The sequence below is a fragment of the Gastrolobium bilobum genome, unplaced genomic scaffold (genome assembly GCF_033153095.1).
Source record: "Gastrolobium bilobum isolate Gb01-03AN ecotype WA unplaced genomic scaffold, APGP_CSIRO_Gbil_v1 utg24947, whole genome shotgun sequence".
NCBI classification, from domain to species: domain Eukaryota; kingdom Viridiplantae; phylum Streptophyta; class Magnoliopsida; order Fabales; family Fabaceae; genus Gastrolobium; species Gastrolobium bilobum.
The window spans coordinates 141,676-168,585 of NW_026895771.1; the positions used below are offsets into that span (position 1 = coordinate 141,676).

A 26,910-nucleotide genomic window follows, 5' to 3' on the forward strand; every position below is an offset into this window, starting at 1 on the left:
TCTGACTTAGATAAGTTATTACAGAAGTCCCACTTCAACAATCTAGGGTCCACACACCCATAACAGCCTTCTGTATGAATAATACAGTTACTGTTCTCGGAAACCCAGAATATTCGGATATTTGTCGGGGACATATCCGGATATCATATCCGGATATGTATATCCGAATATCCATATTCGGATATCACAAGACCCCATATCCGGATATCAATATTCGGATACCATATCCGGATATTTCGCAATAGAATGCAGTTTCTGCATTTCGCGAGATATCACTTTCAAGGTTCCATTTTTAACACTTCTAAACGTTAAAGCATGCATCTTTAAACCCCTCTAGGCCAGTTATCACGTTGGTTACTTGTTTATCTTCTTAAACATGCCAAGACTCCACTTTTACCCATTAAAATCCATGATCAAAGGTGGTGACACTTACCCAAGGTTAAAACAGAGCAGCAATGGCTCTTGGAGCTCACCACACTTCCTCTACAGTTCTGACTTCTCCAAGGTACGAAAATGGTGATCAAAGGTTGGTTCTTTGTGCCAAAGATCACTCCTTGGAGCTCCCACAACCAAGGAAATGGCTCCCAACACCCAAACAAAGAAACTCAGCCCGACAACAACCAAAAACAGTGGCTAAGCAACCAGAAAATAGCCATCTTTCACACTCACAATGATCCCTCTCACTCACACAAGGTATAAAGTGAAGAGGAATGGAAGAAAAGAGGTCACAAGGCTCACCAAAAGGATGAGGAAGCAATGGAACAGTGTTTAGCTGGTCAGCCACCCAAGGGGTCACATATTCTGAGTGTATGGCCTAGGGTTTTGGGCCAAACATGCATATATATAGTCAATCAAGTTTTAAACATACTGTATTAGCACAAATAGCTACGCTTATCATTTTAATCCCAAACTTAGAATTCTGAACCTACTCATTTTTCTAAGATTTTTGATATTTTTATTTTATTTTTCGCAGCACTTTTCCGGTATGCGTTTTTACATAGCCAGTATCAGTTCTAGCACCAGTTCTCATTATTTTAACTTGAAACTTGAAATCACAGTCCTATTTATTATTCTAGGAATATTTATGCACTTTTTATAATTTTTCGGGATACTTCATCGGTACGCATTTATACCGTGAGTAGAACCAGTATTTGCACTTTTCGTCAGAAAAGCGACTTTCAGCATTCTTATTCACTTACTATAATTATTTAAGTCTTCTCATAATTATTAGAGTCAATTATGGAATTATTTCCTAATTCTCATATTTATTTAATTAATTTCCTTAATTAACGGTGCAGGTTCTTACATTCACCCCACCTTTTTAAGGATTTTGTCCTCAAAATCAGGATATACCTGTCTCGAAAATTGGGATACTGCCGGAGAAGCTCGTCCTCTCGCTCCCAAGTACACTCCTCAAGAGGTTTTCCTGTCCATTGCACTTTGACCATCGGAATGATCTTGCTCCTCAGCTGCTTCTCGCCACGATCGAGAATCTTGTGTGATCCGACGAGAGTTTTCAAGTTCTCCCGAACCTCCACATCATCAGGTTGCACCACGTGCGAAGGGTCCGCTATGTACCTCCGAAGCTGAGACACGTGAAACACGTCGTGGATGTTGGCCAAGTTTGGAGGCAAGGCAAGCCGGTAGGCAACAAGTCCTACTCTACCAAGGATCTGGTATGGCCCAATAAATCGCGGGCTCAGCTTCCTCACTCCGAGTGCTCGTCCAACACCGGTGACAGGTGAAAGTCTCACAAACACGTGCTCACCCTCACTGAACTCCAGTGGATGATGCTTGACATCGTAGTAACTCTTCTGGCGATTCTGCGTCTGCTTCAACTTTTCCCTGATCATCTGGATCTGAAGGGTAGTATCTTGGACGAAGTCCAAGCCAAACAACTCACGATCTCCAATCTCAGACCAACAGGTAGGAGTATGACACCTCCTACCATACAATGCCTCGTAGGGTGCCATGCTCAGGCTAGCATGAAAACTATTGTTGTACGAAAATTCAACCAATGGCAGGTACCTATCCCATGCTGAGCCCTGCTCCAAAGTGCAAGCCCTCAACATGTCCTCCAATGTCTGGATGGTCCGCTCAGTCTGTCCGTCAGTCTGAGGGTGATAGGTTGTACTCAGCCTCAACTGCGTACCAAAAGCTCCCTGCAGCGCCTCCCAGAACCGAGATGTGAACTTCGGGTCCCTATCATTGATGATACTCTCGGGCACCCCGTGAAGTCTCACAATCTCGCGAACATACAGTTTGGCTAACTGCTATGTAGAGAAGCTCACCTTTACCGAAAGAAAGTGGGCAGACTTTGTCAATCTGTCCACTATGACCCATATAGAGTCACAACCAACTTGAGTCTTCGGCAAACCCACCACAAAGTCCATGGAAATGCTCTCCTATTTCCATTCTGGAATCTCAAGAGGTTGCAGCTTACCAGACGGCTTCTGGTGTTCTATCTTCACCTTCTGGCAAATCAAACATTTGGACACATAAACAGCTTCGGATGATCTTACCCAGCGCTTGAAGCCATCTTGCAGCAGCAATAGGATCATACGATCCATCAAAAGAAGGTGGCTTATGCTTACAGAAAGCATTAAGCAGACGGTCAATCGCGTCACGGTCCTCAAAGGGCTCCAAGTAAGGTGACTGGTGCCCTCAACATGGCTGTGGCTCTCGTCCTGCAGACTAGGTGGAGGCGGCAGCGGTGGTGGAGGTGGGAACTGACCCTCATTGCGGCCAACCCACATCTCCTCCAGCATGACCCTCATCATGGTCATGTTCGCCAATCTGTTTACCTCAAGGACATCTTCCGTGGCCTTCCGGTTCGCCTCTCGAACGGCGTCCGTCATTGCCAAGTTGGCCAATCTAGTGGCCTCCTGATCGGCTTGTCTAGCCGCCTGCATCTCAGCCAATGCTGTCAGGACAGGATCCGGCTGATCCTCGTTCGTCTCGCGGGTTCTCCTAGGATTTACCATGACTCTGCACAAGTTACACAAATTATAAGTTGATCAGGCCCACACAATGTGATCACGTGTGCATTATCATAGCAAGACCAAACAGAGCAAACACCCAAGACATATTTGCATCAAATATCCTAAGTTATTGCAACACATACAGGCTTTTCCCTAGAAAGTGCTCTGATACCATAAAATGTAACACCCCGTATATATCCGGCTTGTTATCATATCATCGTATTAAGCCGCGCTTAATTTAAAATGCGGAATAACTTTTTCTTTTCAATTATGACGTCATTATCATTAACCGAGTTACTTAATTAATTCTCTTTCAAAACATCCCTGTATGTAAATTGCAATTAGACAGCTATCTACACTGAATAACCTCATAATATATTAAACATGTGAGTATCTAAGTCACGGATCTACAACACGTAGTCCGGACAATATCCTGATACATTAAACAACTCGAATCCAAAACAGCAAGTCAAATCAATGTGGCATGGACAATCCCCATACTCACCAAATAAGGCAACAAAGCCCACAAGGAGTCTCAACTCAATAATTGTAAAAATGACAGAAAACATAAACAGCATCCAAATCCAGTCATGTCATCATACAACATAAATATATCAACTAAGCTCCGTCCTTGTAACACCCCGTGTATACCCGGTTTGTTAACATGTCATCGTATTAAGCTACGCTTAATTAAAATTGCGGAATAACTTTTTCTTTCCAATTATGAGGTCATTATCATTACCAACTTGATTACTTAATTATTTTCCAAAACATCGTCTGTATATAAATTGCAATAAAACATCTAACTGAAATACCTCATTAAATATATAACAAATGTGTCTCTAGTCACAGAACTACAACACGTAGACCGGACAATCTCCTGATAGTTTATACAACTCAAACTACAAACATACTAACATCAATGTGGCATGGACAATCCTCATGCTCACCAAATAAGGCAACAAAGCCCAACAGAGTCTCAGCTCAAGCAACAATAGCCATAAAATGTAAAACAGATCAACATCTATGCATATCATCATAAAAGCAGTTAAACAACAGTCAACTCAGCTCCGGCCTCCTGCCGCCCGAGGTCTCAACCCCCGTGTTACCTGAACTTGAAAATGTGCCCCAAACGTGGGGTGAGATCTCTAGACAGAAATCTCAGTAAGACAAGGGTTCCTTAAGGATCTTCTACCCCAAGCTCACTTACATGCAGTGGCGGACCCAGGAAATTTTATTCCTGTCCGCACACTTAGTGGTGGGGTTCGCCCCTAAAAAAATACATTAAAAATAAAAGAATATAAAAAATTTCAACTTTACATAAAATAATAATAATCAAGAATAACTAAATTATTATAATAGAACAATTATTTTTTATACACATGAAAATATATGAGACTTATATAAGATTATGTGAAAATATGAAAGAAAAATAAAATTTAAATTTAATATACTTTTATATGTGTGTATTTTACCTTATAATAAGACGAAAATAATTATATTCATTAATACATTGGAGGGGAGAGAAACTATACGAATACAGAGACTGAGTTTTTTTTATATATATATTGGGTTTGAGACCTTGAAGGCATATCATGGAAGACTCTTCCCACTGTGGCCACTTTTGACTACCCAAGGGCCAAATTCTCCTCGCAGTCTTTCTATGTAAACATTTTTTTATTTTTTTCCAAAAGTTCATGTACGCACTTGCGGACATGTGCGTGTGACTGGGTCCGCCAGTGCTTACATGTGCAATATAAGTTCTAAAAGCAATATTCAATATAAGTTTCAAAATCAGTGCAATGCAGCAAATAATCATGTCATGTTGTCAATACTATTCTACTGGCCAGAGAAATGCAGGATTTATATACGTCTATTACCCACATTAGTGCAAGACGCCACTTGCACCCACCCACGGAATCACCATCTTGTATGACGCCACATACTCAGGCTTACTGTCTAGGTGGAACAACACATACATATTATAAGCAATTGCACATAAAGCTCAACAACATTTCAAATACCAAAGCATGTAACACAACATGCATATAAACCATTCCCCCATGGGGTATGGTGGAACCACACAATGGCTAAACCGAGGACACAAAAGCTTACCTTGCAAGCTAGCTATCCAAGCCAAGGGTCCGCACACAAGCTCAGAGTCCAAACACAGCAGAATCACAATCTGTTTTGGACCAGCAATCACATCAACAACCAAAGCTCATAAGCATATAACATAAAGACAACGCTTCTCTTTTACGTTTCATGTCTTATGGTTTATCACAAAGTCACAAGCCCTTAATCACTTGATTCTGACTTAGATAAGTTATTACAGAAGTCCCACTTCATCAATCTAGGGTCCACAAACCCATAACTCAGTTCTGTATGAACAGTACCATTACTGTTCTCGAAAACCCAAAATATCCGGATATATGTCGGGGACATATCTGGATATCCCATATCCGGATATCATATCCGGATATCATTTCCGGATATCCATATTCGGATATCACAAGATCCCATATCCGGATATCAATATCCATGTATCATATCCAGATATTTCGCGACAGAATGCAGTTTCTACATTTCGCGAGATATCACTCCAAAGGTTCGGTTTTTAATCCATAAAAACGTCCAAGCATGCATCTTTACTCTCTTTTAAGTTCATAAACTGGTTGGTTACTTGTTTAGCCCATTAACATGCCAAGACTCCATTTTAACCAACCAAAACTCATGATCAAAGGCTTAACAACTTACCCAAGCTTAAAACAGAGCAACAATGGCTCTTGGAGCTCACCAATCAACTCCCACAGTTCTGACTTCGTAAGGAAACAAAAATGACCACAAAGCAAGGTCATTTCCCAACAAAGGTGGCTCCTTGAAGCTCAACAAGCAAGGAACAAAGGCTCCCACAACCCAAACCAACAAGTCAGCCCCTACAACACTTCAACTCAGAAGCTCACTCAAGAATATGGAGCACCCAACACCCTCACAAGACCAACTCTCACTCAACAATGGTGTTTTGGTGAAAGTTTCATGGAGAAATGTGGCTTCTTGGCCTCAAAATGAAGAAAGGATAGGGTGGCAAGGGAGGCAGCGGCTGAAGCTCAGAAAATATTCACGTAGGAGGCACCAAATGACCTAGGATCATGTGCCATTATCTATATATAGTCTAATTAGTTTTAATCGCACTGTATTAGCGTTAATTGCTACGCTTAGCATTTTAATCCCAAACTCAGGATTCTGAACCTACTCATTTTTCTAAATTTTTTCATATTTTTATATTATTTTTCCCAGCACCTTTCTGTTACGCGCTTTTACATAGCCAGTATCAGTTCTGGCACCAGTTCTCATTATTTTAACTTGAAACTTGAAATCACAGTCCTATATATTATTCTAGAAATATTCATGCACTTATTATAATTTTTCGGGATACTTCATCGGTACGCACTTATACCGAGTAGCAGGACCGGTATCTGCACTTTTCGTCAGAAAAGCGACTTTCAACATTATTACTCACTTACCAATATTATTTAAGCCTTATCATAATTATTAGGGTCAATTATGGAATTATTTCCTAATTTGTCATAATTAATTAATTAACTTCCTTAATTAATGGTGCGGGTTCTTACAGGCCTCCTGCCGCTAGAGGTCTCAACCCCTGGATTACCTGAACCTGAAATAAGCGCCCCAAACGTGGGGTGAGATCTCTAAACAGAAATCTCAGTAAGACAAGGGGTCCTCAAGGAACTTCTACCCCAAGCTCACTTACATGTGCAATATAAGTTCAAAAGCAGTAATTTCATATAAGTTCCAAAACTATGCAGTGCAACAGATATTCTTGCCATGTGTGTTATAACTATTCTACTGGCCAGAAAAATGCAGGAATACGTCTATTACCCACAGTTAGTACAAGGAACACCGCTTGCACCTCACCCACAGCCTCACCATCTTGTATGTCCCCACATACTCAGGCTTACCGTATAAATGGAACACCACATGCATATCATAAAGGCACTCGCATATAACAACTCAATAACATTTCAACAATCGATACATGAAAACAACATCATGCATATAAACCATCCCCGCATGGGACATGGTGGAACCAAACAATGGCTAAACCGAGGACACGAAAGCTTACCTTGCAAGCTAGCTATCCAAGCCAAGAGTCCACACACAAGCTCAAAGTCCAAACACAACAGAATCACAATCTGTTTTGGACCAGGAATCATATCAACAACCAAAGCTTATAAGCATATAACATAAAGACAACGCTTCTCTTTTACGTTTCATGTCTGAAGGCTTCTCACAAAGCCACAAGCTCTTAATCACTTGCTTCTGACATAGATAAGTTATTACAGAAGTCCCACTTCAACAATCTAGGGTCCACAAACCCATAACAGCCTTCTGTATGAACAATACAGTCACTGTTCTCGGAAACCCAGAATATCCGAATATTTGTTGGGTACATATCCGGATATCCCATATCCGGATATCATATCCGGATATGTATATCCGGATATCACAAGACTCCATATCCGGATATCAATATCCGGATACCATATCCGGATATTTCGCGATAGAATGCAGTTTCTTCATTTCGCGAGATATCACTTCCAAGGTTCTATTTTTAACACTTCTAAACGTTAAAGAATGCATCTTTAAACCCCTCTAGGTCAGTTATCACGTTGGTTACTTGTTTATCTTCTTAAACATGCCAAGACTCCACTTTTACCCATTAAAATTCATGATCAAAGGTGGTGACACTTACCCAAGGTTAAAACAGAGCAACAATGGCTCTTGGAGCTCACCACACTGCCTCTACAGTTCTGACTTCTCCAATGTATGAAAATGGTGATCAAAGGTTGTTCTTTGTGCCAAAGATCACTCCTTGGAGCTCCCACAACCAAGAAAATGGCTCCCAACACCCAAACAAAGAAACTCAGCCTGACAACAACCAAAAACAATGGCTGAACAACCAGAAAATAGCCCTCTTTCACACTCACAATGATCCCTCTCACTCACACAAGGTATAAAGTGAAGAGGAATGGAAGAAAAGAGGTCACAAGGTTCACCAAAAGGATGAGGAAGCAATGGAATAATGTTTAGCTGGTCAGCCACCCAAGGGGTCACATATTCTGAGTGTATGGCCTACGGTTTTGGGCCAAACATGCATATATATAGTCAATCAAGTTTTAAACACACTGTATTAGCATTAATAGCTACGCTTAGCATTTTAATCCCAAACTTAGTATTCTGAACCTACTCATTTTTCTAAGATTTTTCATATTTTTATTTTATTTTTCGCAGCACTTTTTCTGTACGCGCTTTTACATAGCCAGTATCAGTTTTGGCACCAGTTCTCATTATTTTAACTTGAAACTTGAAATCACAGTCCTATATATTATTCTAGGAATATTTATGCACTTATTATAATTTTTGTAGATACTTCATCGGTACGCATTTATACGTGAGCAGAATCGGTATCTGCACTTTTCGTCAGAAAAGCGACTTTCAGCATTCTTAATCACTCACTATAATTATTTAAGCCTTCTCATAATTATTAGAGTCAATTATGGAATTATTTTCTAATTCTCATATTTATTTAATTAATTTCCTTAAGTAACGGTGTGGGTTCTTACATTCTTTGTCTCTCCCTTATCTCTGTTTGTTTGATTTTTTAATTACTATTCATCAACGCTTCCGCAGGCTGACTTGAAGAAGGCCGAGCTAATTGATTCTGAGGTCGGGCTTCGAGACACAACAAGTGGTATCAGAGCTAATGGTGGATTGACCTGTGGTGAGACGAGTATATCTTGATGTGGAAAGCCAAGGTCTTGATGAGTGTAGCCAAGCCTTGATGAAAGAGCCAATGTTTGATGAGAAGCCAAACATTGATGAACCCCATGAATACTCGAAGAAGTTTCTTCTTGAGGGGGAAAGAATGTGGGCCTATGACTCACACTTGAAGGGGAGATATTGAGGAATCCAGGTGTGCATGATTGAGTGAAAAATTCTCATATTGGTTAAGAATGGATTACGTGAGCACCATATACGTGGAAGGACCCATGGACCTAATGACTTAAGGTTTTTGAGTTTGATTATGGTGTTCCAAATCCACTTAATGTTGCTGTTTACTTGGTCCATGGTTGCAGCCTCCCCCCGTCACGAGCTCTTCCTGCATGGCCCAACAAGTGGTACCAAAGGGCAGAAGAGCTTTGAAGAACAAATGAGTATACAAACTCAAGGTGGAGGATAACAACCCAAAGTCGAAATATAAAGCCCGGATTGTGGTGAAAGGGTGCAATCAGAAGAAAGGGATAGATTTTGAGGAGATATTCTCACCAGTGGTGAAGATGAAGTCGATCCGAACTGTTCTAGGCATAGCGACCACTCAATACTTGGAGGTCGAACAACTGGATGTGAAGATTGCCTTTTTTCATGGAGACTGGAAAGAAGAAATATACATGGAGCAGCCAGAAGATTTTGAATTTCCTAGTAAAGAACACCAAGTATGCAGACTTAAGAAGAGTCTGTACGGTTTGAAGCAAGCACCCCGACAGTGGTGCAAAAAATTCAAATCCTTCATGACTCAACATGACTTTAAGAAGACTCAAGCAAATCATTGTATTTTTATCAAGAGGTATGTTGCGAACTTCATCATCCTCTTACTCTATGTAGATGGCATGTTAATAGTGAGGAAAGATATGAGAAGATTAATGCCCTCAAGAAAGTTTTGAGCAAGTCATTCTCTATAAAGGATCTCGGCCCAACAAGATAGATACTCGGGATGAAGATTGTCCGCGATCGCTCAAAAAAGCTGCTGTGGCTATCTCAGGAAAAGTACATAGAGAAAATTCTGAAGAGGTTCAACATGGACCAATCAAAGATAGTCTGTACTCCTCTAGCCGGACACTACAAGTTGAGTCAGAAGCAAGGTCTAACTAGTGCTGAAGAAAGATATGAGACGTCAAAGGTCTTATACCAGTCAACTGTAAGCAGTCTTATGTGTACTATGATATGCACAAGGTCCGACCTTACTCATGTAATCGGGGTTGTAAGCCGGTTTCTGTCGAACCCGGGCAAGGAACATTGGGACACCGTCAGATGGATATTCAATATCTTAAGGCACAGTAAACAAGTATTTGTGCTTTGGGAGAGGAAAATCCAAGTTAGAAGCCTACTCAGATGCCGACCTGGGCAGAGATGACGTTTCAAGGAAGTCTACCACAAGTTACTTGACTACCTTTGCAGGAAGAGCTATTTCTTGGCAGTCAAAACTCCAGATGTGTGTCGCCCTATCTATTACCGAAGTCGAGTACATTGCTGCAACCGAGGCATGCAAGGAGCTAATGTGGATGAAGAGTTTTCTATAGGAGCTCAGCCATAGTCAGGAGAAGTATGTGCTAAAGTGTGATAACCAGAGTGCTATACACTTAGCGAAGAACTCAACATTCCATACACGGTCAAAGCACATAGATGTCGGTACCATTGGATTCGAGATGTGATAGAAGAGAAATTTTTGCAGCTCGACAAAGTCCATACTAACTTGAACTGGTTAGACATGATGACCAAGACCGTTCTCACATGAAAGTTTGAAGATTGCTGTGAAGGTGCCGGGTTGACTATCCCGGCCTCATATCTCGGATAAGGGGAAGCTCAGATATCCTTCCTCATAGGAACGAAGGGGAAGCTCATGGATCCGGCCCAAATTAATGGTGCCCTAATCTCTTATTTATAAGAGATAGTTAGATGTTGAGCTGTCATATAGAGAGGAAGAAAAAAATAAAAAAGACGCAGATGCGAAGAATCAAATGTGTAGGAGAAAAGCGCAAGCCAAAGACAAAGATTCTATGAGGAAGAAACCCAGCGCCATCACTAAAGAAGAAGAATACCTATAGAATAAGATTTCTTATCCCCTTTACAGAGAGAAACATTTGTGTAAGGTATTTGTGAGTAGATTCATCCTTTAGAGGGTGAAATCCTCTAATTATTAAGCAAGAGAGAATCTTGTGTAATCTTATTATTTATAGTGGACGTTTTTTTTGGACTTGGTCTCATAGTTTTTACTCTTCACATCGAAGAGATTTTTCACGTTAAAATATTTGGTATTCTTTGTTCCTCCCTTATCTCTGTTTATTTAATTTTCAAATTATTATTCATCAATACTTTCGCAGACTGACCTAAGCCGAACTAATTAAATTTAAGGTCGTGCTCAAAATTATGAAGCTGACAAAACAATGCCATCATTAGTGGAGGAATCACCAACGTATACATTGTAGGAAAACAAAAACATAGCCTAAGAGTTGTTATTTCGTTGTCAGTGTTCTTTTTAAGATTATGTTTGTGTAAGATTGATATCATATGTAGATACATGTTTTCAGGTCACGTGTAGCTGTTTTGTCACATTCTTGGTGGATGATTCATCTGTCTACACAACTCAGTGCAAATCGTTTTGAGTTTCAATTATTCATGATGACCTATATGCCTATATATATAGTAGCTTACTAGTTTGTAATGGCTATAAAAGCTATCCAGCTATATACATAGCCCAACAAATGGCTTAACTTCATAAGGTAATTGGTTCTTTCACAAAGTATCAAAGCGTCATTGTGCTTCCAATCAAGTAATTAAGATTTTAATCCTTATCATCATTATATTTTATGTAAAAAAAAACTAAAATTTTACACGATATATATATATATATATATATATATATATATGAGGTAGGATCATATGATACCAGTGTCAAATTTGAAATTTGACACCTCATCTTATAACCGTTAGATCAAAAAATATCAATGGTGTCACATGCTTACAAATCAGAGTCGTTGATCTTTTTTGATCTAACGGCTCTCAGATGAGTTGTCAAATTTCAAATTTGACACTGGTGTCAAAGGATCCTATCTATATATATATGAAAAAATATTTCTACAGTCACTTTAGAGTTTAGATAACATTATTTATAGATATCCCTTGTTAACTAAGTGTAACCAGTTAGACATAGTTATAACAATAAATCTATTCTTTTTTTCTCTTTCCTCATGCATTGTTGGCTGACGTGACGGAGAGAAAAAAAATGCAATTTTTATGTCTTATTGATCAGACTTTAGTTAAAAAGGGTAGCTATAGACAACTTTATCTAAAGTGGCTGTAGAAATATTTAACACACACACACACACACAAATGGTCAGGATCATTTTACATCAGTGTAAGTTACACTCCCAATCTTGGTCGTTCATCCCACTTAGATCTAATGGCTCTAATTTTTTAGGAATGCGAACCATTGGATACTAAGAAATCAATGGTCAAGATTGAGTGTAACACTTCTTATATTTATACTGATGTAAAAATATCTCGATATATATATATATATATGGGAAGTAATACTCTCATGCTACATGAGAGTAACATCTTTTCCTACACAAATTCGTTTTCCGTGCCAATTAATTTTTCTTTTCTTTTTTAATATAAAAGATGGGACCCACATTTAACTTCTCTCTACTTTTTTTCTCTCCTACTATCCTACAACATGAGAAAACTTATATATATATATATATATATATATATATATATATATATATATATATATATAGGGGCAGGATATTCTTACATCGGTGTAAGAGTTACAAGTCTTACACTCAATCTTGACCATTGATCCACTTGTATCTAATGGCTCACATTACTAAAAAATTTGAGCCCTTAGATATAAGTGGGATCAGCGGACAAGATTGAGAGTGTAACTTACACTGGTGTAAAATGATCCTCACCCATATATATATATATATAATTTTAATGTTTCTACAGTGAATGTAGATAAGTTATCTATATTTACTCTCAAAATGACGTCGTTTTTGGGTTGAAAAATTAAAAAATTATAAGGAGAAAGATTATTATAACCCTGAAAATTATATAGGATTCGTTTTTTTCTACAGTCAATGTAGATAAATTATCAATATTGAGTTCAAAACGATGTCGTTTTTGGACGAAAGTCAAGATATTTTCGTAATTATAATTTATTTCATTCAAAACGTGAAGTAGTAAGCTCAATAATTAAGCCCAGATAAGGTGATCATGACGATTGAATAAGATATTTCTACAGTTCTATTCTTATAATGCCATTAGTTCTGAGTAATTACTGTTCAATATTTTTTTTGGTTACATCACTTCAATATTTGATGGGTTCGTTTTTCTGCAGTTACTGCATATAACTTATCTGTAGTAAGCTCAATACGGCATCGTTTTGGGCGAAAATTATGGTGTTTTGGTAATTTTAATTTATTTCAGGGTTATTATAGTCTTTATAATTATAATTTTATAATCTTTCAATTTCAAAATGACGTCGTTTTAAAAGTAAATACAGATAACTTATCTGCATTAACTGCAGAAATATTTTTATGATATTTTATATAATAAACAATAAATTTATTATCATGTGTTGAAATTATTAAAATATGTTAATGTTTTGAGGAAAACTGTGTGTCCTTTTAAAAGATATATATTTATATTATTTTAAAAGAGATAATAGAACAAATTATGGAAGGGAGACATTGGAAGAAAAAATTTATAATTTAAATTTTTTACTAAAAGGACCGTTTCCCCATGTTTTAAATGTGAAACAGCAATGTAAAAAGGTATTAAATATCTAATGTGAGCCAGATCTTAGATCCAAGTCCAACAATAATGCACACGTCTAATTAAGGCCTAATAGTAAAAACGCACCACCAAAAAATAGTTGAATAGTGCAAAATAGAATATCTCTATATGTTTTATTTTATTCTCTTGAATAAATTATAGGTATCTTTTACAGGAGGCAATCTTGTTCAGGATGTATTCAAGATTAAGACTTTAAATTCCTTCCAAAAATAATACTGGGAGGATCGAATACGTACATGCTCTCACAGGAGAATATATCTATATTCTCCTAATTAAATTAAATGACTTAGGCACCAAGCAAAGCAACAAATATTATATAAGGAGGTGTAAATGACTTAGGTCCCTATCTCAGATATAGTTAATGGGATACCTACAGATTGATCTTAAAATTAGAGCTCTTGAGAGGTATAAGATGTTTTGATTTGCTTAAAATTTGATATATAGCTCATTCCTAGGTTTCTGTAACGATCCAAATGGGCTCAAAACTTTGTTAAAACAGTTGTATGTAGTAATATAAAAGTGAGCATGATGACTACCAGTTCAATTAATGCTGCTAAAAAAGTAGCATTCAAATGATTAATCATACAAATATTGGATATACACTGAAATCTAGTGCATTAATTAACACAACCATCTTAATTAAGCTAATGAAAATAAAGAAAAGAGCATGATTTCCATGAATTAAGAAGTCTCGTGGGCTTGCAAAATACTTGTCATGGCTAGCACACATTTTATTCTGGAATGAAGTATAGCATCATGAGCAATCAGCCTTTGTTTTTTTTAGCAGATTGATTTGCTCATGATGTTATATCATTTCCATGAATTTATGTCTCTGCATGCTGCCATATTTATATGTATATGCTGCCCCAAATTGTAAACTTGATCTACCGAAAGCCCCCTCCGAGGGCAGGTGCCCAATAATCAGCTCCATTGTCACTTCCAACTTGTAGTGTGCATGAAACTGGAACCAGACACAACCCTCTACTCCTCAGGTCCTTCTTTAGTTCTTCTTGAGAATCCTAATTAACAACATTCAAAGTAAGTGGGATAATGTTATAAGTATAATATATAAAATTATTCATCTATTTTCACCTAATAATATAAATTTTTAACAGAATTAGTTGGTGACATGATCTAATATCATAACCTCGGTAAATAAGTGGTCTAGAGTAATATAATATAAAAAACATTCATGTATCTCTAATTCACTGATAAGAATAAAAAATATTCTAGGTGATAATTAATAATAAATTTGTTTTTATTATAATTTAAAGGGTTTTATACTTCTTATATTACATCAGATGAACCTTCTTATGTCATAGAGACAAAAAATCACGTGGGACCCATATATTAGAAAAAATATGTGTGGGACTGATATGCGCCTAGCATATAAGGAAATCTGAGCCAAAAAGAGAAAGAATGTTGATGAAATCTTGAGAAAAAGAGCAAGAATCACTGTTAATTTGTCAAAATCTTAATCAAGGATTGAATACTGATTTTATGCTAATTTTGTAGGAAAAAGCAAACAAACTGGAGCAAAACGAGGATTTTTCAAAATCAAAATCCACGCTCAAAGCGTGGATCTCACGCTGGAAGCGTGGAAGGAATTTTTCAGACAGAAGCGTTCACGCTTGAAGCGTGAATTTGACGCTGAGAGCGTCAGTTTGCGAATTCTCAGATCCTGTGTTTTGCAACGGGGCAATTTTGGAAAAGAAAAAGATTTAAAAATCAAGTTTTTGATTCAGCAATGAGATCTCTATTCAAATTAGAGATAAGATTAGATGATTTGTGATAAGATTGAATCAAGATACAATAAAGATTTGAAATTCTAATTTATCAATCAAATCTCCAAGGTTGTTACATGAAAAAAGGAAACAAAGTTTAAATCAAATACAAACTCTTGGATGGGCTCAATGCCGGTGGTTATAAATAAGGAGCTTGGGAGTACAACAAAGGGAACCAATTCACAACTCGGAGCAAGCAGTAGAAGACTGAAGATCAAGAATTCTTCTCTATTCTTTCCAGTAATTATAGTTTTTATGCTTTCTTTTGAATATTTGTTTATGTCAGATATGACTATGTCTGGCTAAGTTCTTTTATTGTAGTTAGGGTCACAAACCCTATGTGAACCCTTGTTATGACAGATTGATTTAAATTATTTTACTCGTTTATATAAATTTCTTTATCTTACCTTGTGCGTATTTGATATTTTCTTTATTAAACCTGATCAATTTAATAGTTGAAAATAGTTTGAGGGTTAGAATCTTAAATAGGGATATTGGGGTTTCTGATCTTGAAAGGAGATAAGATAACTATTGGTATGCATACTAGGGATAGATGTATATTTAATTGCAGATGTTGGAATTATTGTGTTCATTGCTTAATTCTCATGAGGGGTTACTAAGGGATTAGGATTCTAAGTGAGGTTAAAGGGTTAAGTTACCAAGGAATTGAGATTTAATTATTAATATATTGAGATCATAATTATCTGAGAAATTATATAAATAAGTATTTTGTATCAATCCAAAGTAATACGTGGGGATCATAGGGAGAGTGTTCCCTAACTGCAATTCTTTCTCATATTTTCAAAACCAACTCCATTATTATTCTTCTTTTCATTCTTGAAAATACAAAAAAACTCAAAAATAAGCCTTTACTTTTATGGTTACTAAGATTCAATTTAATTTTCCCAACAAGAGATTAAGTTTTTCAACTTAAAGTGACTGATTATTTTAGTACTTGGTTTTCAATCCCTGAGGAGACGATCTTTCTTACTACTTTACTACTTATGCGAAACGGTATACTTGCCGGATAGCATCAGGGACCCATGTCAGCACGAGAATCGAAGAGCATGTAGAAAAATTTCTCTTCTTATACTATATTAAACCCTAATTTAAAACTAAGAATATGGAGAAGAAGCAAATTTTTTTAGAACAATTACCTGCTCTCCAGCTGCTTTCCTCTTCAAGCAATTTTCATTCAGCAGCTATAACCAGAAAGCAAAATAAAACGATAATTTAATTAATAAGCATTCAACTTTACAATTAGTAACGTGGTAAAGGAAGCCACTTGTTTTGATCATATGTAATAAAGCTGGTGACATATCTCTTTAGTTGTAGATGCTTTCTTCATTTAATAATATAATTTAAGGTTAATTGGTAACTTCTTTCAAAATGCAACCCTTTAAAGAGATTAATCAATATTGGATCCAATGAAAAAGCTTACCTGACCGGGGTCTTCAGGGAATATACAATTCTTCTCTCCTTGAACCTAACATTAAATAATTACAATCATCACTTAATTAGTACCACATAATTATCGATTAATTAGTACTCTCTTGCACATGCAAAAGAGGCATGAAGTAGCACGAATGATTATTCTTCATGCTTTGGGAAGTGAGAAATGGTTTACGAATTTTTATAAATTACATTAAGTATGACCAGTCATACTTCCGTCAAGAGTATATGAACGGTAATACTTATTGTAATTTGTAAAAAAAAATTGTAAACGAATCATTTCCCTGTATATATATGTGCTAATTTTTGTTAACCAGAAATGGGGGTTTATATTGTTATTTCTTACAGAATGTTGATACCTCGTGTTTCCTGATCCACTGCTCAAGTATGGTAAGCTAAGGGCCTGCATACAAAGAGGGAAAAAAAAGGAAGTATTTTTAGAACTTCAATAACAACAGGGTATGTTGGAAATAACATAAACGTGAAATGAAACTTTAATAGCGTGCCATCACTGACTCATGGTTGTTTGGGAAATTAAAGGAAAGAGAAGAAACATCACCTCAATTTGACTCTGAAGGAATCTGATATACCCAAGAGCTTCTAACAAGACAGAGGCTGTGTCAGTCTGAAAAAGTGAAATATACCACATTACAATCCTCCACAGTCATATTCCCAGTCATCACTTCTATATAACGCTAAAAATTTACCGAATCTTTTTTTCTTTCTTTCTAAAAATAAAGTAGAAAAATTGTAGATAAAGGAGGAAAGTTATATATAGAAAAATATCCTTAATAGACTATCTTATTTCACATGAGCTCAAGTGAAATAAGTAAATATAATATAGTTTCTATGATTTATTTATGAGAAAAGAGTTTGTTATTTTAGATAACATAATTTTATGTCATTTTAAATAAAATGACTGTATTTTAGTATATATTTGTTGATTTTTTATATTCTCTCTTTCATAAAATTAAAAAAGAGAGTATTATAGAGGAAAGATCGAGAATAAAAAAAACAAATAAATATATATCAAAATACCATTGTTTCATTAAAAATAATATAAAGTTGTATCATTTAAAATGACAAATATTTTTTTCTTTATTTATTAGTGATTTAGATTTTTTAATATTATTTCACATCACACCCAAAAATGTAATTGTTGAGAATCGAACTCAGGTTGTCTCCCCACTCTACTCAGTTTGTGTTGTCAACTGAGCTGCACCAATTGAGTTTTAAAAATTATTTTTTCCTTTATCTTTTATTGGATTTTCTTCCTAAAGAATGTTGATTTTATTTTTTTGTTAAACTGGACATGATGAATTAAATTAATGTGCATTAATTTTTAATTGATCGAATAAAGTAAGCTTACCTTCCCAAATGGGGAAACGAGCTGATGAAGTGCTGTAATTCTGTCACCTAACTTCTCCTTCCTAACCTGAAATTGAGAAGAAGATATCATATTAGTGTGTCGGAGAAGCACATGCTTCAAAGTTGGTTATATTTTGTTGTTTCATTAGGTTGATTTTCGATTCTTTCTTTATGAGATAGTAAAACGACGAAGAAAAGAGATAAAGAATCATCATGATTGGGAGTTGGACAACCAAGAAAGACAACAATTACCCCCCACATGGTGATTGTGAGTGCTTATATGCCTAAAAGATAGTTGAAGGTTGGAAGTTTCTGCCTGGTAGTTTGCATTATACCTTGAAGGTAGACTGAGTTGTAGAGGGTTGAACCCTAGCTTTCTTGAGTGCCCCACCAGCTGCAGTGCTATTGCACTTTAGAAAGAAAAAAAAAAATTTGATTAAATTTGAATTCTAAAAAAAAACAAAAGCTGAAAAAATGAGAATTTTTGTATTGTCTAAGGTTCATTAATCTAAAAACATGGCCAAAGTCAAGTATGTACACTACATCACTCATTTTGATTTAAAGTAGATAAGATAAAGTAACCAAGTTTATGATCCACAATATATGTAGAAAGAATAAAAAAACAACTTGTAATTCAAACCAAAAAGTTAAAGGACTCAAAGGGTATTGGAAAATATGATTTTTTTTTTAAATATTCTAAAATATGAAAGCTTTTCTCTGGCCAAATTTAAAGGTGTTAATTAGTAAAGTTTCATGAAAAAGTGAGTCTGTGTAACTCATTGACCAAGAACAAAAAAAAAAAAAGTAATATGAATTCAGAAAATTGTAGATTCTCAATAAATCAAGGGTGTTATGAAATCTAATCAATTCCTTACCTCAGAAGATCGATCTGGTGGTGGATGCCTCGCATCCGTGTTATTGTTAGAGAAATCTAACATGTTGCTGCTGAAACTTGTCACAGATGATTTTGGAGACCAAGCATGCTTTGATGGCTGAAGTTCTTCATTTCCATAGCTATTAACTGAGCTTTCTTGTTTAACATCAACAAGAGAAGCATTTGGATCTTGACCAAGCATTTGATCCTCCCAGTTCTCTAACTTCTTAGTCTGAAACTGTCCCATACCAACCTTATCTTCTTCAGCCACCATTCCACCCCTATAACCAAACATAAAGATATTATAATTACCATGCAGCCATGTTAGTCTATTTATGTGTGTGTGTGTTTGTGTGAGTGAAAGAGTGATACAGAGAGAGAGAGAGTTACATGAGTAGCTGGCTCCATGATTCAGGAAGCTCTTGAATATTGTCATGCCAAGAAGGAAAAGGAAGAGGAGAAGAAGAAGAAGTGGGGGCATAAGGGGTAAGAAAGTTAGAAGGAGTGGACAAGAAAGGAGGAGCTTGTGGAGGAGGGGGCCTCATGCTATTGATATTGATGTTCCACCAGTTAGGGTTTCCAGCCATCATTTGTTGCACCTGTGAACTTTGAACAACACCTCTATTCATGCCTTCTTAATTCCCTTTGAGTTTATTACAAAGAAAAAATGAAAAGAAAGAGAAAATTCACTTTCTCTTTCACTTTTGTTTGAGAGGGTATTTGGAGGTCCTCCTTTGATTAAGTAGGGCGAACACCACTGTTTGGACTTGTTTTTGAAAGAATTTGAATAATCATGGAGTTTTGAGAACTTCTCTATCTTTTGTTTCCTCTCTTTTTCCCTTTCTTTATTGCTTTTCTTTTCTTTCCTTTCTTCCTCCTTTCGTGTTATTTCTTTTCTTCCTTTGCTTTTCTATTTCCCCTCGCTTGCTTTTGCTTTATCTTAAAGTGGGACAGAAAAAGGTGTAGCAATTCCCATAATTATAAAACCAATATATGTATATATATGCGTATCACCAAAAATACCTTTTGAGTGCATGATTTTTCTATCATATCTACATACGCGTCACCCGATGAAAGACTTCAAATATTACAAAACCATTTAAAATTGAATGTCTAAAATTTGGGAAATTTGACTTCTCCATGCTAAACATTCACATGCTTGACTCCAAAATCATTACTCATTCCATAATTAAGTGGTTGTCAATTTCTTGAGTTAAAATCTTAGACGTATTTAGACACATGTATATGAAAAGGTTAAAGGTTAGAGCTAATTCTTATTAATTGCCACTGGTACATATTTTATTGTGTGTTGTTTGTTTTAAAAGTATATTCTATATGTGAGAAAATGACACTGTTTACTTGTTGCTGAAATGATCCTGTTGCAACAATCAGAGAAGTTTCTTCCCCTAATCCTAGGGAAAGAGTTTCGTCCATGATGTGATGGAATCATAGAGGGGTTAGAGCAACCATCATCCACTTCCATTAATTTTATCAAAACTTTGTTTTACACTATATTCAGAGACTTAAACGAAAGGTAGTATAACAAGTTGGCTCTTTCGTCCTTATTATTCCTTATGCATGAAGAAAACTTGGAGAGTTCTTCAATTTTACTATATATCGACCCTCTATCGTGTGTCTTAGTGAGTCTGAATTATGCTTTCCTTGCTCCCCTCACACAAAATTTTCTATATATCTTCGCCATTGGCCCATGAATCTACTCATTATAATAAGTCCACATCTCGATCGGAAAAAAATCCATAGAAAAAGAATCAGAATTGATCGATATATATATATATATATATATCGAAACAAACGAAAAGAAGTCTATATAAAGAAATGAAGGGCATCCCGAGGGATGACACACCTCGTAAACGAGCTGTGCATAAGAAACGGATTATTAGGGCTAAAAGGTCTCTGGTTTGAATCATTGGTGAAGCAATTTGGGGTTAGTAGAAATTTTTTTAACACTGTACGTTATGAAGGGGATCAATTTCATCCAAACGGGTGGAAACACCTATAGGAAAAAAGAAGAAGAAATGAAGCCTTCTAAGTAACTCTCTTTAAACCGTAATGCAACTACTCTTAGTGCATATATATATATTGCTAACTTGAGTAGAGAAAGAGAAGAAAAGTGAAGACACATATTTATCCTAGTTCACCTAACGTGGGCTACATCCAACAATATATATTATATTCTTTGCATCGTACTTATTACTACATTTAATTAGTTTACAAGGAGAATATAAATAAGATTGAAAACCCTAAGCAACAATAAATATTCATAGGCCCAAGCCCAAACTACTAAGAAAAAAGAAAAAAATACAATAAACCAGAGACTCACAGTTGTAACACCTCGTGTGCATCCGGTGTATTAGTCATACAATGGTATTAAGCGCAACTAGTTTAATTAAATAAATGCGGAAGCAAATCATTGATTTATTTATACTCCTTTAATCCATAAGGTGAATTAATTTTTTCCTTTTAAACCTATGCATTGCAATAACGACATCACCGCATATAAATAATGCATACATGTCCTGTCTCAAATAAATAACAATTACCTAGCCATGGACCTACATCAAGTAGTCATGACAACATCCATTTACCATGGTGTATACAAATCCATACTCAAAACATAACAACCAGATTATTTAATAGCAGCATAGACAATCCCTATACTCGCATCAAATATAACATACTGAGTACTATCAATAAAAATATGTCTCAATTACAATAAAAGTATATGAAGATCACAATGATGCATGCATATCATGCTAACAGCTCAGGCAGGCCTCCTGCCTCTATGTGCATCCATACCATAAGTCTCTGCACCTGAAAACGGTATCCCCACACGGGGGTCAAATTTTGACAAATCTCAGTAAACTACGGGTTCTCAAAGTTTTCCTCCGCCCCAAGTTTACTTTAGGTATAATATAAGTATGAATAATGTAAAACAGTATAATAATCATGATGCATTCTCATATGTATATCATGCATGTGTGCTAAAAAATCCTACTATCCAAAGAACAAGTATAATTTACACACGTCTGTTACATATCAAAAGTATAAGAAACGCCACCTTATACCCACACTCTGGAGTATTCCCATCATGGAGCTCCACCATGCTCAAGAATACCCCACTTGTACGTACAACACACCAATATACATACATATGAACGCAATAAACTATATATCAGTATAAAAAAAATAGCATACCACATAGAAATCAATCTCCCATGAAGTTTGGAACAAACAGGGATTAACCCTGAGATCTGAAAAATTACTTGTCAGCTAAGTCTTTCAACAATAAATTGGTGTCCAACGGTTCACCAAAAATATCACCAACACAATGTCCAGCAAGGACACAATCTATTTTCACAGCATACGTACCATCAATAAACATATACTAGCTCCTCGAGCCTAACATGACTCTATTTCCTTTTCGTTTCACGTATTACAGATTTTTTCCCAAAGCCATAAGTCCTTAATCCCTTGTATTATGGCTTATAATTATTTTTTAAAGGTTCACACTGTTCATTTAAGGGTTTTAGGTCCTCAATATAGGTTCTGTTTGGACAACATAGTATAAAACACGAAAGCAGAGCAATATTCAGATATTTGTCAGGACATATCCAGATATCAATATTCGAATATTCCCTAACCCATATCCGGATATCAATATCCGGACATTTCACAACTGAAATGCAGAAATGCCTTCTTCACGAAGATATCCATCAAGATCCCACTTTTACCAACAACAGAGGTCCAAGCTATCATTTTTATGTATTTTCATATTAGTGGTCACTTAGGTTATCATGTTTACTCATTTTACATGTCCAAGACTTAATCTTTTCACAAAAATTCAAAGAACAAAGGTAGAGACATATATCCAAAGCTCAAAAATAGCAAAAAAGAAGTGTCTTCAAGTTCAAAAACCCACACTTTGCTTCTGTCCTACAAGGTGCACGAGTTTGACTTGGTAAAAGAAGGTTCTTTCTTCCCAATGATGGCTCCTTAGTGCTCCAAAGTGTGTAAAAAAGACTTCAACTACTCCAATAAGAAAGGACAACCTTCAAACCTCTCAGGGCAGTAATTATAGTGCCCTAAGAAGAGCGCTTTCTTCCTCACAAGATTTGCTCTCAAGTGTCTACAAGGGTTGAGTGATGAAAGGATGAAGAAATTGAGTTCTTTGATGATTTTCATGGAAGAGAGCTCAAGTTACTTGGAGAGGAAGAAGAGAGAAAATAGGCTAAGTGTGGAAGTGTTCTACATACGAAAATAAGAGAAATAAGAGTGAGTGAATTATCTTTATTATTTAGGGTAACACACTTAAAACACTCGATATTAGTTCTTATACCTCTTTCATTTATTTTTATTTCAAACTTTGTATTACTAACTTAGTATATTTTCTTATAATATTCATATTTTTATTTCTATTTTTCGAGTCACTTCGCCGATACCCATTTTTACTGCGATTTACACAGTATTTGCATTTTCCTTCCGAAAGGTGACTTGATATTAATAATTATAATTTTCTTCTAATTATCATATTTTAATTATGGAATAATTTCCTAAATTCATAATTAAATTATTAAGATTTCTAATTTAGCGGTGCGGGTTCTTATAATAACAGTATTAGGCCTTCGCGGTCCCGAGACCCCATTGATTTTCTCTGCATCCCACCAATAAAAGTCATCATCTGAATGTGAAGTATAATGCTCAATGCCTCTAACCACCATTATCATCATACCAAGAACCAGGTAGTCCTTTAAGTCTTGGAACTTATGCTAAACAGATTATCATACATATTATTAAGAGCAAGCCCAAGCTTAAATTATATGTAGATTACGAACGTGTTCAAAGTCTAAAAGAAATGCATAGGTATTATGAGAGTAAGATTTTTGGGTGTTTGGCCGTACTGTCCCTTTTTTCATAACAATATACCTGAATGCCACAAAGTGAAAATTTTTTCCAAACTGCCACGACACCATAGTCGCTAAGCTACTTAACTACTATGGACGGGACACATGTCACTCCCCGTGGCTGGAAAAAGCCTTGTAGGGACTGTTGAACCAAAGTAGCTCCCTAAGGCAGCTACTTTGGGTTGAAAGGGACGTGTGTTGCTGATTTGCCAAAAGTAGTCGTCTGGTGCAGCGACTATGGCTACTTTTTCTGAAGTGGCAGGACTATGGAATAAAAGCCGCTGGGAAAGGCAGCGAATTTGACCTAGTGTATCAGGCCCTCGGTGCAGGTGTTGTAGAAATTGTGCAAGACCAAAGTTGCTAAAATAGGTAGCAACTTTGGCCCACTGATGATATTATAAAGTGACATACAATCGTACCAAAATTGTTCAGTGTTATCAGTATTATTTTCTTCCGTAAAAAGCCTTTCCATTTCCAGTAGTGTCATAAGTAACTAATTTGTTACTATTGTCGGTGTTGTTTTCTTTTTTGATCAGAATGTTTTCTACAATGAAAACAACCTCTAACAACACATGTATTTTCCCAAAAAATAACACTTATATTTATAACTACATCATCTTCATAACAGAATAAAATGAAAGGATGAAAGGAACTTTTTTTTTGACTTACCTGCAGTTTGTGAACTTGAACTTTTCAAGGGACAAAAGCTTCAACTTTGGCAGCTTCAAGCTCGATCCCTATTGCGGTGGAGGAAGTACATCGTTCAGGAAGGTTGCTGTGTGTAAGAACCCGCACCGTTAATTAATTAATTAATTGTGTGAAATTAGGAAATAAGTCCATAATCGACCCTAATAATTATTATGAGGCTTAAATAATTATGGTAAGTGATTAATGAAGCTGAAAGTCTTTTTTCTGATGAAAAAATGCAGATACCGGTTCTGTTACTCGGTATAAATGCGTACCGATGAATTATTCCGGAAGATTATAATAAGTGTGTATATATTACTAGAATAATATATAGGACTTGTAAAACAAGTTTCAAGTTAAAATAATGAGAACTGGTGCCAGAACTGATACTGGCTATGGCAAAGCGCGTACCGGAAAGGTGCTGCGAAAAATAAAATAAAAATATGATAAATCTTAGAAAAATGGGTAGGTTCAGATTCCAAAGTTTGGGATTAAAATTTTAAGCGTAGCTATTAATTCTAATACTGTATATTTATTACTTAAAACACTATAAATGCAACTTTTGCACTAAACCCTAGGCATTCCCTATTTTCTATGTGGCTTGGGTGGTTGACCAGCTTCTCTTTACACTGTTCCATTGTCTCTTCTCCATTTCTTGAGCCTAAGAGGTCAATTCTTTCATGAAATCTTCACTTAAACACTTGGTGTGAGGGAGAGTGAGCATTGGGAGGGTGTTAGTGACCTGTTTCTGAGTGTTGACCACTGTTGTGAGGGAGTCTAAGGGCTGAGTGCATTCACCTTGTTGGGGGAGCCAGGACTTTAGCTTCTTGAGTTTGAAGGAGTCATCTTGGGTGAGAAAAAAACCACCTTTGTTTACCATTTTCGTGGCTTGGCAAAGTCAGAGCTTAAGGAGTTGGTTAGCTCCAAGAGCCTTTGCATCTCTGTTTTGACCTTGTGTAAGTGTTACCAACCTTTGATCATGAGTTTTAATGAGTAAAAGTGGAGTCTTGGCATGTTTAATGAGTTAAACAAGTAACCAACCAGTATATGAACCTAAAAGAGTGTAAAGATGCATGCTTTAACGTTTAGAAGTGTTAAAAATGGAACCTTGGAAGTGATATCTCGCGAAATGCAGAAACTACATTCTGCCGCGAAATATTCGGATATTGATATCCGGATATGGGCTCTGTGGTATCCGGATATTGATATCCGGATATGGACTTTGTAATATCCGGATATGGATATCCGGATATGCCCCCGACATATATCCGGATATCTTGGATTTTCGAAGAACAGTAGCTGCACTGTTCATACAGAAGGTTGTTATGGGTCTGTGGACCCTATATTGATGAAGTGGGACTTCTATTTTAACTTATCTAAGTCAGAATCAAGTGATTAAGGGCTTGTTTATATACATGATGTGTTTTCATGTACTGTTTTATTGAAATGCTATGGAGTTGTTAAGTGCAAAATGCTTATGATATGTATGTGGTGTTTCGCCTAGCCAGGAAGCCATGGGGTGGTCCTGGGGAGGGTACAACATGGGCGTGTACTGTGTGGGCAATAGACGTATTCCTGCACTTCTCTAATCAGTAGAATAGTAATAACACACATGACATGATTATCTGCGGCATTGCACTGATTTTGGAACTGATATTCAGTTACTGCTTTTAGAACTTATATTGCACATGTAAGTGAGCTTGGGGTGGAAGATCCTTGAGGACCCCTTGTCTTACTGAGATTTCTGTTTAGAGATCTCACCCCACATTTGGGGCACATATTTCAGGTTCAGGTAATGCGGGGTGTAAGAACCCGCACCGTTAAATTAGGTATTTAATTAATTAATTATACAAAATTAGGAAATGATTCTATAATTGACCCTAATAATTATTTTGAGACTCTAATGATTATGTTAAGTGATTAAGAATGCTGAAAGTAGCTTTTCGGAAGAAAAGTGCAGATACCGAATCTACTAGTCGGTATAAATGCGTACCGAAAAAGTATCCCGGAAAATTAAAGTAAGTGCATGATAATTACTAGAATAATATATAGGATTGTTAAAACGAGTTTCATGTCCAAATAATGAGAACTGGTGCCAGAAACTGATACTGGCTATGAAAAGCGTGTACCAGAAAGGTGCTCTGAAAAATATTATAAAAATATGACAATTCTTGTAAAATTGA

At 36.2% G+C, this 26,910-nt stretch overlaps 1 protein-coding gene across 2 annotated transcripts; it reads right to left on the minus strand.

Moving 5' to 3' along the window:
- Positions 1-14,228: 14,228 nt before the first annotated feature.
- LOC133295749 (transcription factor bHLH68-like) lies at positions 14,229-20,053 on the minus strand. Of its 2 annotated transcripts, none has more exons than XM_061494605.1 (9): positions 19,509-20,051; positions 19,120-19,399; positions 18,580-18,654; positions 18,246-18,311; positions 17,436-17,501; positions 17,223-17,279; positions 16,866-16,910; positions 16,582-16,626; positions 14,229-14,659 (listed from the first exon to the last, which is right to left on the minus strand). In XM_061494605.1, the coding sequence occupies exons 1-9, from the start codon at positions 19,745-19,747 to the stop codon at positions 14,525-14,527; spliced, it is 1,008 nt and encodes a 335-aa protein (XP_061350589.1). In that variant the 5' UTR covers positions 19,748-20,051; the 3' UTR covers positions 14,229-14,524. The 2 variants fall into 2 exon arrangements, with proteins under 2 accessions (XP_061350589.1, XP_061350590.1); XM_061494606.1 differs by having other exon boundaries at positions 14,565-14,659; positions 17,236-17,279; positions 19,509-20,053.
- Between the last annotated feature and the right edge of the window lie 6,857 nt (positions 20,054-26,910).